The sequence below is a fragment of the Lagenorhynchus albirostris genome, chromosome 19, assembly GCF_949774975.1.
Source record: "Lagenorhynchus albirostris chromosome 19, mLagAlb1.1, whole genome shotgun sequence".
NCBI lineage: Eukaryota > Metazoa > Chordata > Mammalia > Artiodactyla > Delphinidae > Lagenorhynchus > Lagenorhynchus albirostris.
Window position 1 is genome coordinate 4686421 of NC_083113.1, and position 14436 is coordinate 4700856.

The 14436-nt window shown below is 60.2% G+C and overlaps 3 protein-coding genes across 3 annotated transcripts in view; all 3 read left to right on the top strand.

Annotated features, from left to right (window-relative positions):
* SBK3 (SH3 domain binding kinase family member 3) overlaps window positions 1–1448 on the top strand; it is a 137221-nt gene extending 135773 nt beyond the window's left edge. Inside the window, exon 5 of the transcript XR_009537131.1 lies at window positions 1417–1448. The gene's annotated coding sequence lies outside the window, so the exon portion shown is untranslated. The remainder of the gene's footprint in view (window positions 1–1416) is intronic.
* Window positions 293–3509, top strand: IL11 (interleukin 11). Its single transcript, XM_060131999.1, has 6 exons — window positions 293–299; window positions 1013–1048; window positions 1494–1666; window positions 1836–1922; window positions 2047–2208; window positions 3194–3509. Exons 1-6 carry the CDS (start codon window positions 293–295, stop codon window positions 3362–3364), a joined length of 636 nt encoding a protein of 211 aa, XP_059987982.1. The 3' UTR covers window positions 3365–3509.
* Window positions 3510–5112: 1603 nt separating this feature from the next.
* Window positions 5113–10936, top strand: GARIN5B (golgi associated RAB2 interactor family member 5B). The gene is given in 9 exon segments (XM_060132000.1): window positions 5113–5380; window positions 5566–5688; window positions 5690–5721; window positions 5798–6036; window positions 6418–6614; window positions 6723–7086; window positions 7089–8004; window positions 10322–10395; window positions 10905–10936. Coding segments are annotated over 9 exon segments (2127 nt in total). The 5' UTR covers window positions 5113–5230.
* Window positions 10937–14436: the final 3500 nt, after the last annotated feature.

Genomic DNA, 14436 nt, shown 5'->3' on the forward strand with positions numbered 1-14436 from the left:
GGCAGCCGGCTCCGTCGGAATGGAAAAGGCAGGCAGGGAGGGTGAGTCAGGATGTGTCAGGCCGCCCTCCCCTGCCGCCTGCCCCCCGCCCGCCCGCCCCGGCCCCCTATATAACCCCCCAGGCGCACACACTCCCTCACTGCCGCGGCCCTAGCTGCTCACACGCACATGCCTCCCCTCCCCAGGCCGAGGCCCAGCTGACCCCCAGGGCTCCCACGGCAGCGGACAGGGAAGGGTTAAAGGCCCCCAGCCCCCTGCCCCCTGCCCTGGGGAACCCCTGCCCTGTGGGGACATGAACAGTAAGTTGGTTCAAGCTCCTGGAGGGGGGACAGGGAGGAAGGAGGGAGGGACCGTCGGCGGGAAGGGTGGGGAGCAGACAGACAGCGGAATCGGACCGAGAGACGGAGGAGAGCGAGGGAGCAATGGGGAGGCGGAGACGGAGCGAGCGGGAAGGAGATTCAGAGAAAGCAGGAGGCCTAGAGAAGGGACGGGCAGAGCGAGACATGAAAGGACGGATCAGAGACGCGGAGACACCGGCAGGGCAGCGCGAGGCAGAGAGAAATGGAGACTCACAGACAGAGACAGACGAAGGCCAAGGGGTGATCCCAAAGGGCCCGGGACCCCCAGGGAGTCAGCGGGGACCGAGAGACGCAGACTCCCAGGGATCTCAACAGAGAGGCTCCGGGAGGGAAACTGAGGCAGAGAGGCCAAGGAGGTGAGAGCAAGCCCAGAACACCGACCCCAGCTACGGGGAGGAAAGACAGAGGGAGACACAGGGGTGCAGACAGAAACAGGAGAGCCAGACGGATGCGGACGGACGGGCGGACAGACCGCGGCCTGGGAGGGCCCAGGGGGCGGGCTGGGGGTGTGCTGCGGGAGCGAGGCGGCCCGGGGGTCGCTGATTGGCTGGCGGGCGGGGTGGGCGGGGCCGCTGGGGGATGGGCGGCCGCGGAGGGAGCGGGCCGGAGCCCCCGCGCTGAGCACCGCCGGGTCCCTCTCTCCCCGCCGTGAGCCCGGCGCGCCCGCGCCTCTGCCTCTCTCCGCCCAGGTGTGCTGTGGGGTATCCCCGGCGCTGCGGCCCGGCCTTCCGCGGTCCACTCTGGTGGCGCCTACGCGGGGGTCTCTCGGGGAGGGGTCAAGGCACCCGGACCTCTGTCCAGGTCTCCTTCCCCTGCTCTCAGTCCGGTTCGGGCTCCTGAGCCTCGGGAGGGGGCAGGTTCTGGCCTGTGTCTCCCCCCTCCTGCCCCGCCCCGGGGCCCAGATTCCGGCGTCCGGGGGCGGACGGGAGACGCCCGGCCCGTCTACCCGCCCCGGGGCGCGTCTGCTCCGACGGGCGGGGCGACCAGAGCCAGAGAGGGAGAGGGAAACCCGCCCAGGCCCTACGACGTGCCCTGGGCGCTCCGCCCTGGGACTCAGGACCCTCACCCCAGCCCCTCCTCCCTCAGACCCCCCGGTCGGACCTGAGCCTCCTTTCTGTCCTCTCCCTCCCTCAGGTGTTTGCTGCCTGGTCCTGGTCGCGCTGAGCCTGTGGCCAGGTAGAGCTGCTGCCCCGGGGCCACCTCCTGGCCCCCCACGGGCCTCCCCAGACCCTCGGGCTGAGCTGGACAGCGCCGTCCTCCTGACCCGCTCTCTCCTGGCGGACACTCGGCAGCTGGCCGCACAGCTGGTAGGAGAGCCTGGAGGGGATGGGCTGGGGCCAAGACCGAGAACGGGGAGGGCGTCTGGGCTACCACGGTGGCAGAGACGGGGGAGAAAGGAGTCCGGGGCTCGTGGTGGGGGATGAAGCGACCCCCGGAGCTGGGCAGGGTCCCTCTCACGGCTTCTTTCCCCCCAAGAGAGACAAATTCCCAGCTGACGGAGACCACAACCTGGATTCCCTCCCCACCTTGGCCATGAGTGCGGGGGCGCTGGGAGCCCTGCAGGTAAGGGCAGGGGATGGGTCAAAGGTGGGAGTTGGGCGGTGAAGGGGGTGCAGGGGGTTAGGGGCTGGAGTGGGCAGGTGCCAGGTGCTCCTTGACGCCACCCCCCACTCCGCCCGTCCCCCAGCTCCCGGGAGTGCTGACACGGCTGCGGGCAGACCTGTTCTCCTACCTGAGGCATGTGCAGTGGCTGCGCCGGGCAGGAGGCCCTTCCCTGCGGACCCTGGAGCCCGATCTAGGCGCCCTGCAGGCCCGGTTGGACCGGCTGCTGCGCCGCCTGCAGCTCCTGGTACGATCACCTGGCTCTGAGACCCCAGGACCCCAGACCCCAGGCCTACTCCGAGACCCTCACCCTGTGTCCCTGAGACCCCAGACTCCAAAATCCTGCCTGGAAACTCTAAACTCTCACCCTGAGACTCGGAAACCCCATGGTCTTGTGACTCCAAGACTCCCATCCTGAAGCCCTGAGGTTTGGGAATCCAAACCCTCACCCCAAGACCTGGAGACCCCGGTCCCAAAACAGGAGGAATCCAGACCCCAAGCCCAGGATATTCTGAACCTCCAGAGCCTGAGACCCACCCATATCCTGGCCCCGAGATCCTGACACATCAAGACCCCAGACTCTCAGATGATGCACCGTGACTTAAAGCCAGACTGCAGACCCTGGCTCTGCAGACCTCAGATCTCAAGGACTTGGACCCTGAGATCTCAGACTAGAAGACCCCAGACCCTGAGCCCTGGGTCCCCAAGAGCTCAGATCTAGGTTGTGAGCCCTTAAGACCCCAAGACCCTGACTTTTAAAACCCCAGACTCAAGACCCTGAGATTGTAAGACTTCAGACCCCGGTTCCTGGTCCTGGTGATCCCAAAGACCCTGGAACTCAAATTCCAACTCTCAGCTCTGAGACCCCAGACTTGAGACCCCACCTCTCACACATGAGTCCCTGAGCTTGATCCTACAATGAGACCCCACATCTAAGACCTCGGCCCCAGGATCCTGGCCCTGCTGCTACAGACCTCACCTCCAGCCCTCTGAACTTGGCCCTAGAACCCCAGCCTTAAGACCCCCACCTTTTGGCCCCAGCCTCAATTTTCTGAACCCAACGTCCTGAAGAACTTCCAACCCAGACACCCCACCTCACAGGCCAGAGACACAGTGGAAATATGCAAGCTGGACCTCCCCAACCCTGATTCAGTACAGGCTCCAAACTCCCGCTTCCCCGGACCCTAACTGCACCCCTGGCCTGACGTTAACCCTCTGTCCTCTCCTGACAGATGTCCCGCCTGGCCCTGCCCCAGGCGCCCCCAGACCCACCGGCACCCGCCCTGGCTCCCCCGGCCTCACCCTGGGGAGGCGTCCGGGCAGCCCATGCCATCCTTGGGGGGCTGCACCTGACGCTCGACTGGGCTGTGCGGGGCTTGCTACTGCTGAAGACTCGGCTGTGACCCGCCACGCGCCACCGAGAGCCACCAGCGCCCTTCAAAGCCAGACCTTATTTATTTATTTATTTCGGGACTGGGGGCGTGGCAGCCAGAGGACTCCGCCCTCACCATTGTCTCCCTCTAGTTAGAGACGATCCCTCCAGGAGACCTGGGCAGGGGGGCATCTGTGCCTTATTTATACTTATTTATTTAAGGGGGTGGGTGGGAGGCAGGTGGACTCGGGGGTCCCTGAGGAGGAGGGAACTGGGGTCCCGGATTCTTGGATCTCTAAGAAGTCTGGCCACAGTGTCTCCCTGACCCCCACCCCTCTCGGCTTGGGCAGGAGCATCTATTATTTATTAAACAATTACTTTCTGTGTTGGGGTGGGGAGGGAGGGGAAAAGGAGGCCTGGGTTTTTGTTCAAAAATGTGAGAACCTTTGTGAGATAGAGAAGAGGGAATTAAATTTGTCATACACATCCACTTAGAGGTGATTTCTCTGGGGGCCAGGGGCTGGATGCTGGGGTCCTTGGGGGGCCCTCCGTGGACAGGGAAGTAGAGGAACCATCAGTCCCCCAGAGACTGTGAGTTCTTAGTCTCACAGTCAATAAATAAATATTTAATGGATAGTTACAGAAGGTTACCCTGTGACCAACAGTACTAGTACAGGACAAGGCTGCAGGCTCAAGGTTGTTCATTACGGCAGTGTTTACAACAGCAAATTGGAGACAACCTAGATGTCCAACAGTAGGCGATGGTCATATACATGACAGTGCATCCATGTGATGGAATACACCAGCCATGAAGAGGGATGCTACAGAGCCTGCTTTAGGCATAGAAGAAGCAGGCCACAAGGCTACAAACCACTGTGTGATCCCCATTTTGTATAGATACGTATAATCCATGGATTATTTAAAAATCCTAGAAGGAAATACACCAAAGTGTTGACTATGGCCACCTCAGGGTACAAGGTGGGGGTGGGATTGTGGGTGACTTTCGTTATTTGTGCTTCTCTGTATTTTCCAGAATTTTTACAATGACCATGTATTTTGCATGACACATGAAAAAATAATAACCATTATATTTAGAATGACAGAACATCAGCACCCCCCGCCCCGAAAGCCCTCAGAAGGTGACAGGAATTCACTGTGCGCCTGCTCTGCGCCATGCCTTAAGTGTGGGGTTTTACTTACAGGATCCCGTGCATCCTCCAGTACCCCCCAATTTTACAGATGGGGGAAGCTGAGGCTCCTCAGGGATGCCTGTCGTTTAAGGCCACACAGCTAGGGAAAGGCAGAATATGATTTTGCCAAAGGTCTGGCTTATTCCAAACCTCATGTCCCTTTCTTTATAACCAATGTACAGCAACCGTTGCCACGGACGCAAACAAGTTAGATACAGGGAAACTGAGGCTCCTGGGGGTATAGACCTTACCCAGGGTGTAGAGATGGGTCAGTGGCAAGTTGGGATTGTAATTCAGGCCTCCCCTCTTAAGAGTCAGAAACCCTTTTGTTTAATTATTCACTTACCACATCCCAGACGGCCCCTCCCAGGGCCCCGGGTCGTCCTTAGTTTGGGTCTGGAGCAGGGGCTTCTGATTCACCCACCCCAGCCCTCAAGACTCCAGGACAGGTTCCTGGAGGGGAAGGGAGCTGAAGGCCCCTGGAGACTTCCCAGGAAGAGCTGCAGCTGTGTCCGATGAGGTCACAAAGCTCCTCCACGAAGGCTCCTCCCCCAGGCCAGGGCTGAGCACCCCTGCAGGGCCATGTCCTAGCCCTGGGGAAGCTCCACCCTCTGGAACTGCTGAAGCCCGAGGGTCTGGGGCCAGTGGGCTGGGGGGCTGGCACCCTGCCTCCGTGTTCCGGGTGACCGACACTTTCTGCAGCCATTATGAACCGGCTCTGGAACATCAGGCGTTGGGAGCCACTCCAGGGCCCCCTGAAGTGGGTCCCCACCCTGGGCGAGCTGCAGAAGACCCTCCAGAAGGGCGAGTACTTGCCCCTCCGCCCGCTGCCCATGTTCGAGAGTAACTTTGTCCAGGTCCCTGGCTCCCTGTGCCCTGGGGGCAGAGAGGGGCAGGAGGGAAGGGAGACCCCCTGGGCTGGGGGATTTGGGCCCAGGAGGGCACAAGGCAGCTGGGGGGCTCGGGGGTGGAGCTCTGTGTGGAGGTGCCAGAGGAGCATAAGAGAAAGGAGTGGTCCCAGCCCCTCTCCCTGGATCCCCAGGTGACCAGTCGAGGGGCCCCAGTGCATGTGCACCACAGAACCAACCGAGTGACCATGGGCGTGGCTGCCTCCCTGCCAGGCCTGGTGTTGCCAGACATCCTGCTGATGGCCCAGCCCCCCCGCGGGCAGGGAGCGCTCCAGCCTCGTCCTCACCAGGTGCCGCCATCCCCCCATCCCCTGCCACCTCGCCCCCATCTCCTGCTCTTCCGCTTCCATCTCCTGCCTCTGCTAGGATGATCCCGCTGGACCTGGCCCACCTCTACGTCCACGACCTGTCTGCCTGGCACCTGAAGCTGCGTCTGGTCATGGGCCGCCGCTATTACCTGGAGCTGGACGCCCCTGACAATGAGGTCAGCTTCCTGTTTGACTGCTGGATCCGCCTCATCAACCTGCTCCAGCAGCCCGCCACCTCCTGGGCCCCCAGGACCCTCCACACGCCCCCCATGGACCCGGGCCACGTGGCACCTCCAGGTGGGCCCTGACCCTACAGACCCCTGGGGGCAGCTATGGTTCTAGATTCGAGAGGGTGCCAAGACCAAAAGCCAGAAGTACAGGAGCCCCAGGAATGGAGCTGGGGCCAGGACCCCTGGCTCTGAAGGAGGAGGAGGCCTGCACTCCAGAGTCTGAGGGAGGAGGGACCAGGGGCTGAATACCTGGGTCTGAGCGGGGAGGGGCTGGGGGCCTGGACCCCTGGGTCTGAGGGGGAGAGAACAAGGGCTGGATACCTGGGTCTGAGGGGGGAGGGGCTGGGGGCCTGGGTCTGGGCATCTCCACTGGCCTTGACCATCCTTCCCCTCCCCTCCATTTACCTAGAGGGGTGCTCTGATTCTGAGGGGGCCACATGCCTGGCAGGTTTACTTGAGACCCCTTCACTCTGTATCTCAGAGGACAGCCCTGAAATGCCCTTGCTGGGCTCCTGTGATCACTTGCATATGTACCCGTGGCAACAGGACATGGACGACCTGATGGACCCGGAGGCCAGCACCTTGTCCACGTCCTCCCTCTGCCCAGCCGCCTACCCTCCTGACTTCCGCAGGTGCAACGAACAGGCCAGACCTCTGGACTCCGTGTAGAGACTGTGGCCGCCGCCCTCCCAGAAGCCCCCAGCCATCCCTGCTGCCTCTTGTAAGGCTCCATTCATCCTTGACCAATCCCAGAAGTTCTTGGCTGTACCTGCTCCATCCCGGAAAGCGCCAGCTTTTCCTGCTGCTCCCCAGGAGGCCCCAGCCACACCTGCCCCATCTCAGAAGGCCACACATGTATTGGCTACTCCCCACAAGGCCCCAGCCATGCCTGCCCCATCTCAGAAGGCCGCGTATACACTTGCTGTTCCCCCGAAGGCTGTGTCCCCCCCTGCTCCAAACAGGAAATCTGTGTTCCTACCTACCCTGTCCCATAAGGCTCTGACCTTACCTACCCAATACCAAATGACATTGGACCCTGCCACCACGGGCATGTTGCCTGCGGGAAGTCACGGAGGAGATGTGCTTGAGAAAAGCAAGCCTGAAGGGAAGCCAGAGCCGTGGTGTTGATGGGCACCCAGGAGACAAACATAGTAGAGGTGAGGACTCAGAAAACATCCCTGGAGCTGCCTTTCACCACCACCGAGAAGGAGTCGGAGGAAGTCCTGGTCAGCAGAGCCCAGGATGTCACCGCGGATGGCTTGAAGGGCAAGGGTAAGTTGGAGGACAAAGTCCGCAGGATGAAGGAGATCTCTCTGGACATGCTGGGCTTCAAATCCAAGGAGGTGGGGCAGCAGCAGAAGTGGATCAAGACCAAGGAGCTGGCCATCGAGGAAGCCTCACAGGGGCAGACCGGGCCCTTCTCAGTGGAAGGGCTCACCCGTGCCAAGCTGATGATCACTGCCAGTTCCAAGGATCCCTCCTTGAGATCAGCTCTGTTCAATCTGCCCTCCTGGCTCTCAACCCAGCAGGGGTCTGCCATGCCAACTATGGACACGGTACCCCTCAGCACCACCAAGGTGTCCTTGCTGGAGGAGATGCCGGTGGTGGTCAGGGAGCAGCCACAGTTGGGGGCCTGGGCGACGGGGAACACGCATCCATGGGCGGAGGTGGAGGAGGTGCCCCGGGACCCAAAGGGGCCTTCCAAAGCATCCCCCTTCCCCAGGCGTGCCACCAGCAGCCCCAGGATGAATGCTGCCTCCCTGACTCCCATCTCTCTGCCCTCAGCGAGGTGGGAGGACGTAACGGAGTCTCCTACCTCTCTGACCCCTGTCTCAAAGATGGAGGCCAGGGTCTCCCAACAGCCCAGGAGAGTATCTCAAGAGCCCAAGAGGGTGCCGGACCAGTGCCCCATGGCCACAGTGGGGTCGTCTTTGGAGATTCTCTTGCCCACTCTCTTGGAAATTGAGAGTATGAAGGACATGGCCTCCAAGGTGGAGAAGATAGAGGAAGTGGGCATCTTTGCTCCTTCGCCCAGGTATTTGGGGTGACAGCTAACGTGTATTGTCAACTCTGTTATCCACGAGGTAGAGAGGATCATTCCTTCTTTTTCCACTTTCCTTTGTGCTCTCAGTGTATAGTGAGTGTCAACTACGTGCCAGGCATCATTCTATGCACTATGGACATGGCATTGAGCAATTTGGGGAGGGGGTGCTCCTGGCATCTTTTGGGTAGAGTCCAGGGACGATGCTCAACATCCCACAATGTACGCGATGGTGCCCCACAGCAAAATATGATCCTCCACAAAATATCAGTAGTGCTGAAGCTGGGAACTCTGACAATAAAATCCACAGTAATTATATTGTACATTATTAGCTGATAGGGCTCCGGGCAAACAGCAGGGTAGGGAGGGCTACGAGTGGGGGTAGGCAGCTTCCAGTATTGGATTGGGTGGTCCGGGAGGGCCTCAGTGAGCTAGTGTCATTTGTGTAAAGATCTGAAGGAGGGGAGTGAGGAAGCCATGTGGACATCTGGGGAAATTCGTTCCCTTGAGAAGGAACAACCACTGCAAAGTCCCTGAGGCAGGAATGTGTACGATGTGCTGGACCAAGAGGGAGCTCCAGGACAGCCCAGAGTAGGAATTGTGGTCGCAGGAGTCACGAGGGTGGCACCATCATGTGGGGCCATCTTAAGTACTTTGGGTTTGATGCTGAGCAAACTGGAGGCTTTGAGCAGAATGGCTGGAGTTGCTGTATGTTAGAAAGGACTCTCTCTGGCTGAAGTGTGGAGAAGGTAGAGGAGGAAGGGTGGATGCCGGGAGAAGAGTGGGGAGGCAGTTGCAATGACGCAGGAACAAGATGATGGTGGCTTGGACAAGAGGGGAAGGAATGGAGGTATTGAGAAGTGGTGGGGTTCCAGAGATACTTTGATGGTTGAGCCAATGGATCAGCTCGTGGATTGGGCATGTTGACATGGCATTGAGGTTTGGGATCTGAGCCACTGGGAAGATGCAGCAGTCAAGGAGGCTGTGAGTGGAGTAGATGTCAGGGACAAGATCAGGAATTCCATTTTGGACATCTTGATTCTGAGATGTCAGGTGAGGATGCAGGGTACGCAGCTGGACACATGAGTCTGGAATGATTTGGGGAACCATCCGCAAATGGATGGTTGCTGCAAGCTATGAGACTGGAGGTCACCAGCGAGTGACTGCAGGTGGAGACAGAGGCCAAGGTGTTTAGGGAAAGGGGCACCATAGTCAGAGAGTGAACACTGAACAACATCCTGAACACCAGGTGAAGAAAATGAGGAGCATCGTGAGGGCAGCCGTGTCAGATGCCACGAGCAGGTGAAGGAAGACAGGACGAGAGAGGACCTCTGGATGTAACAGCAAGGAGGTGACCTGGTGGGGACGAAGACCTGAGTGGGGCAGGCTTAAGGGAGCACAGGAAGTGGATCACCGTGCTGCAACTCTTGAAAACATGTGGCTGAGCGAAAGGAGCTAGACACAAAAGGCCACACAGTGTACGATTTTCGTTTGCAAGAAATGTCCAGAAGAGGCAAATCCGAAGAGACAGGAAGCAGATTGGTGGCTGCCAGAAGCTGCAAGGGATGGGAGGAAGGGGAAGTGACTGCTTAATGGATTTGGGGTTTCCTTTTGGGGTGATGAATATGTCCTGGGAGCTAGGTAGTGGTGGTGCTTGCACAACATTATGAATGTAATTTATGCCACTGAATTGTACACTTTAAAATTGTTACAATGGTAAATTTCATGGGATGTGTATTTTCCCACTACTTGTATACATACATATGTATGTAAAGAGGGAAATCGGAGAGAAGGAGTAGACCAGCTCTTTCCAAGTGATCTGCTGGAAGGGGAGGAGGGACCTGAAGAGGAAGCTGGTATAGGATGTGGGACAAAAGAGGGCTTCTTAAGAGGAAAGAGATATTAGTGCGTTTGGATGTTGGGGCAAAGGATCCAGAGTCAGACTTGATATTAAGGAGGCAGGAGGGAGAGAAACCTAGGAGGGACACTGGTGGAAACGTGGATTCCAGCTCAGGCTTGCCGGGCCCTGGAGCAGGACCACGCCCCCTGACCCCCATCAGCATGTATTTATTGAGCAGTTACTACTCTCTCCCTGCCGATCCCCCAAAGCCCTCTCTGGCTTTCTCTCTGCAGCATGCACGGTTCCCAGCGGCCTCAATAGCGGGATGCGGGGGACTCAACCTCAGTCGCCGAAGTGTCCAGAGGAGCCCAGCGGGGCCAGGTAGCCCCTGAACCCTGCAGATCAGCCTTATACCTGGCGCTGGCGTCCAGGAGCCCGGACCCCACCCTGTCTCTTTCCTCTTCCTCACAGGCCCCTAGGTGTTGTGCACCTCTACTGTAAGAATCAGGGTCCTGAAAAGGCCGGGCGGGGATGCTCCTTCTCCGGTAGAGACCAGAGCTATCTATATCTTTATATATTGGGGGGGGCGGGGGGCGGGTCGAGGGAGAGCCCGCGTGGTGGCCCAGTTTCGCAGAGATGAGCCTGAGACTCGGCAAGAGCAGCGCCCGGGTGCCTGTGTGTGAGCGCCGGCCCCAAGTGGGGGTGTCGGGCCGGAGGTGGGAGTCGCGGCGGGGGAGGCGGGTCCACACCGACCCCGCCCCGCGTCCCAACGCAACGGCGCAACGGCGTCCATTGCCTGGGGCTCCGGGGGTCCCAGCCAATGCGACTGGGAGGGTCGTGTTTTTCCTGGGCTGGGACCCTCGAGACTCAGAAGCGAGGGTGTCCCCGGACGGAGCCACAAGCACAACTGAGCCAGTGACCCGCTGACATCAGCCTGGTGAGGTCAGGACGGGTGGGAACGGGGGCTGGGTTTCGTGGTGGGGGTCAGGAGCTGAGTGCGGGTCGGAGCGAGGGGCGCCCCCTAGGCCCCACAGAACCCCATCCCTCCCCGCAGGAGACGCCGCCTTCGTGGATGTTGGGTATTGATTGCCCAAAGCCCTGAAAGGGGTGATGGCCAACGGCACCCTTCGACCCGCGCTTCCCCAAGCAGAACCAGACCCGTAACTGTTACCAGAACTTGCTGGGTAAAACCTCGCGGGCCAAGTTAGGGGGAGCGGGTGAGAGAAGGTGGGAGGCAGGAAGGGGCGCGCCCCACCTGAGGACGAGGAGAGGGTCCTGGACTCGCCGCGGGGGCGGAGACCGTTGGGGTGGGAGGTGGAGTGGACCACGGTCTGAAGGGGCGGGACCTACCTGGGAGGGGAGGGGCCTTGTATGATAGGGCGGGACCGATCAGTGGAAGGTCGGGGCCTATTCTGGAGGCGTGCGATCAAGTCACAGAAGGGTGGGGTGACGGAATAGACGAGGCCTTGCGGGGAGGAGGCGGGTCTGCAGCTGGACCTTTCTGGAGGGCGCGGCCTTGGCGTGGAGGGGGCGGGGCGTGCTTGCGACCCCGCCCACCTGCCCGCTCCTCCCCCCCCCCGCCCCACTCGGCAGACTACCATCCCTGCGTCAAGAGGATGAGGCGCCGCGGGAAAAGCACACAGCCCTGCGAGTATTACTTCCGCGTGTTCCACGCGCTGTGCCCCATGAGCTGGGTGAGCGGACAGAGGGGCAGCGCACAGACGGGCCGGGCGAGGGTGGATGGGCCGGCTGAGTTGAGCAAGCGCCCGCTTCCCACCTTCCTCCATCCTAACCCCGCACCCCCACCCCCACCCCCACCCCAGGTGCAGCGCTGGACCGAGATCAAGGACGGGACTTTCGCTGCCAAAATCTAACGGCCCGAGGGCGGCTTCTCCGAGGGATCAGTATCAGTGTCATCACCCCCAATTCTCTCATCTTCCGGCCCCACCACCACAAACCCCGCCCCATCTTTAAGCTGCAAATAAAGCTATGTTATTGCTGATATTTCTTCTTAATGTCTGGTCAGTGAGGTGCGCATGGGGGCGTCGGGAGATCCTCCCTGTCTGTGCCCTGCAGCCAACACTACTGGTTCTAATCATGGGAGGGGTGAGGGAGGACTGGGCTCCATCAGGGCTGGTATGGAGGGAGGACAGTCAGGGTAGGAGCAAGCTGAGCCCCCCGCTCCCACCCCCTTCCCACCTTCCCCCCTCCAGCAGGCAGCAGTCTCTTCTCAGCAGGGTCTCCCTTGGCTCTTTGAGTCCCAACACTTGTCCACCAGGACGGTTCCAGGGTCCTCCTGCCTCTCAGTCCCCACACCTACCTGTCACCCAAGTCCTCCCTCCACCTCCTCCTTCAGGATCCTCTTCCCCTCCTGGACCACCTCCCCAGCTGGCTCCTGGACTTCCTGCCCCACCCCTTCCATCCCATCTCAAGTTCCAAGGAGTCTTTTATATACCACCCAGCGCTGACCCCATCACTCCCTCCCCTGCTCCCCACCCTTCCCGGCTTGCCACCACTCCCTCACTCCCCTGTCCCCTTTGACTCCACATCCCTCCCAGTACATCCCCAACCCCATCACATGAGCCCCTCCCAACAGGGTGCTCTGCGCTGGTCCCCTAGGTCTTTGGAGCGCCCTGTCCACAGCCAGGAGCAGCCTTTTCTCCTCTGATCAAACACACGTCACTTCAGTCTCTCCTGCCAGCCCGTTCCTGACTGCGAGCTCCTCCAGGACGCTCAGAGCTCCAGGATAAATTCTTCTTCGCTCCCGCCCCACTCGGGCTCTGGGCCTGCCCTCAGCCAAGCTCAGGGACCACAATGCTGAGATTCATCCTGATTCCAGATGCCCCTCAAAATGTCACCTCTCCAACCACCTCCCTCCCCCCCTCCCCCCCACCCTGAGCCAGGCTGAGGAGTGACCCTTGACAGAGCTCAGAGCCTGGGGCTTCTAGCCTGACCTAGATGGGCATGAGTCCTGGGCATCAGGGTGGCGGTGGATTTGACTTTCTGCCTGAAGCTGTCAGTCTCCTGGGGCAGCCTGGACCCCCAGACTCTGCCTGAAGTGATCTCATGAGGTCTCCATTCAACCCCAGGGTTCAAAGGTGGCTATTACTAATCATAGGACAACTTACTGGGTGGCCCTGGACAAACCTCCTGACCTGCGTCACCTCAGTTTCCCCAGCTGTCAACAGAGATGGTGCAAAATCCCATTCTCAGGAGGGGTGGAATGATGGGGGGGGCTGGGTAAGCTCAGGGGAGAACTGGCTCCATCCACTCCCCTCACCCCCTCTATGCTGCCCTCATCCCCCTACCCAGGGCACACCCCAGATGTGCCATCTCCCAGGATGGCCCCACCCGAAACCTTGGCCCCGGGCCCCCTCTCTCAGACCACAACCTGAGAGGCAGAGGGGCAAATGAGGGCATGGGGTGTGGACTCAGACAGACAGGCTGGAAGCTACAGGAGGGGGTGAGTCGTTCATGTGACCTCCCCCGACCTGCAGACCTCTGGCCTGCACAGAGGTGGCGCTGCTGCAGGGAAGAAGGAAAGCCGTGATGCCACGCAGTCCAGGCAGCTCTGAGTCACCGAATGAATGGGGCTGGCGGCTGTCTGAGCACTTGGTGAGGTCGTCCAGGTAGCATCCAAGCACAAGGCCTGACACCTGTGCAGCCACTGCCAGCCTCCTGACCTCACCAGAGCGCCAGTGCTGGCAGTGCGTTCTCGCCCTGTGGGCCAGCAGCCCCTCCCAGTTCCCCATTCTTTCCCTCTGGGGCCAGGATCCCTGCCACCATCCCTTGACCACTCCTGGGACATTCTTACACTCCTGGCTTCCCTCTGGCCACCGCTGCCCTATGGATGCCTGAACCCAGGGCAGGGCCAGACCCACTTCACTTCCAGCTGGCTGGGCCAACACTCTCAGGCCCCAAACTCTGGCTCTGAAAACCTCTTCCTAGGCTCCTGGGCCATCTTCGCCCGCCCACATCCTGAAACCCCCAATGTCAAGCTCACTGTCCCGAAACAGCCTCCCGGGACAAAGGAAACTGACTTCCCCATCCCTCCTCACAACCTGCATCCCTGCTCTCCTCCTCCTCTCCCTGCTACCCCCTCCCAGACCCAGCCCATCAACCGCACTTACCCTCTTCCCTCCCTCTGCAGCTCCTTCCTCCCAGTCTACTGAAAGGGTCAGGTGCTTCCCGGTCAAAATCACAAAACCACTCGGTGCCCTTCACCCGTTGCTCCATGAACCCTCCAGGCACTGCTCTGGCCCTCGTCTCCACCCACTCCCCCATCCCACGGAAGCCACTGCTGAAACAAGCCCTGAGTCTCCAGTGGGCACGGCCCCAGCCTCCCCTCTGGTGTCTGCCTCTTTCCCATCCCAAGGATCTCAGAGCCTGGTTGAGCTCTGAGAATGGGTTCAAGTCCTGGCCCTGAAGCTTGCCAGCCTTGTGGCCCCAGACAAACTTCCTAAGCCCTCTGCACTGTGGCCTTCTCACCTAAAATACAGTGATAACGACACCTAGACTTCACAGGGCCGTGGGGAGGGTGATGCTGTGTCACAAGCCAGGACAGCGTCCAGTGCAGCCGGCCTCAG

What these genes read in the sequence shown, in the direction of transcription:
- IL11 (XM_060131999.1), top strand. An exon ending in CTCTGCCTCTCTCCGCCCAG is followed by an intron (nt 1,049 to 1,493) that starts GTGTGCTGTGGG and finishes TCCCTCCCTCAG; the next exon opens with GTGTTTGCTGCCTGGTCCTG. An exon ending in GGCAGCTGGCCGCACAGCTG is followed by an intron (nt 1,667 to 1,835) that starts GTAGGAGAGCCT and finishes TTTCCCCCCAAG; the next exon opens with AGAGACAAATTCCCAGCTGA.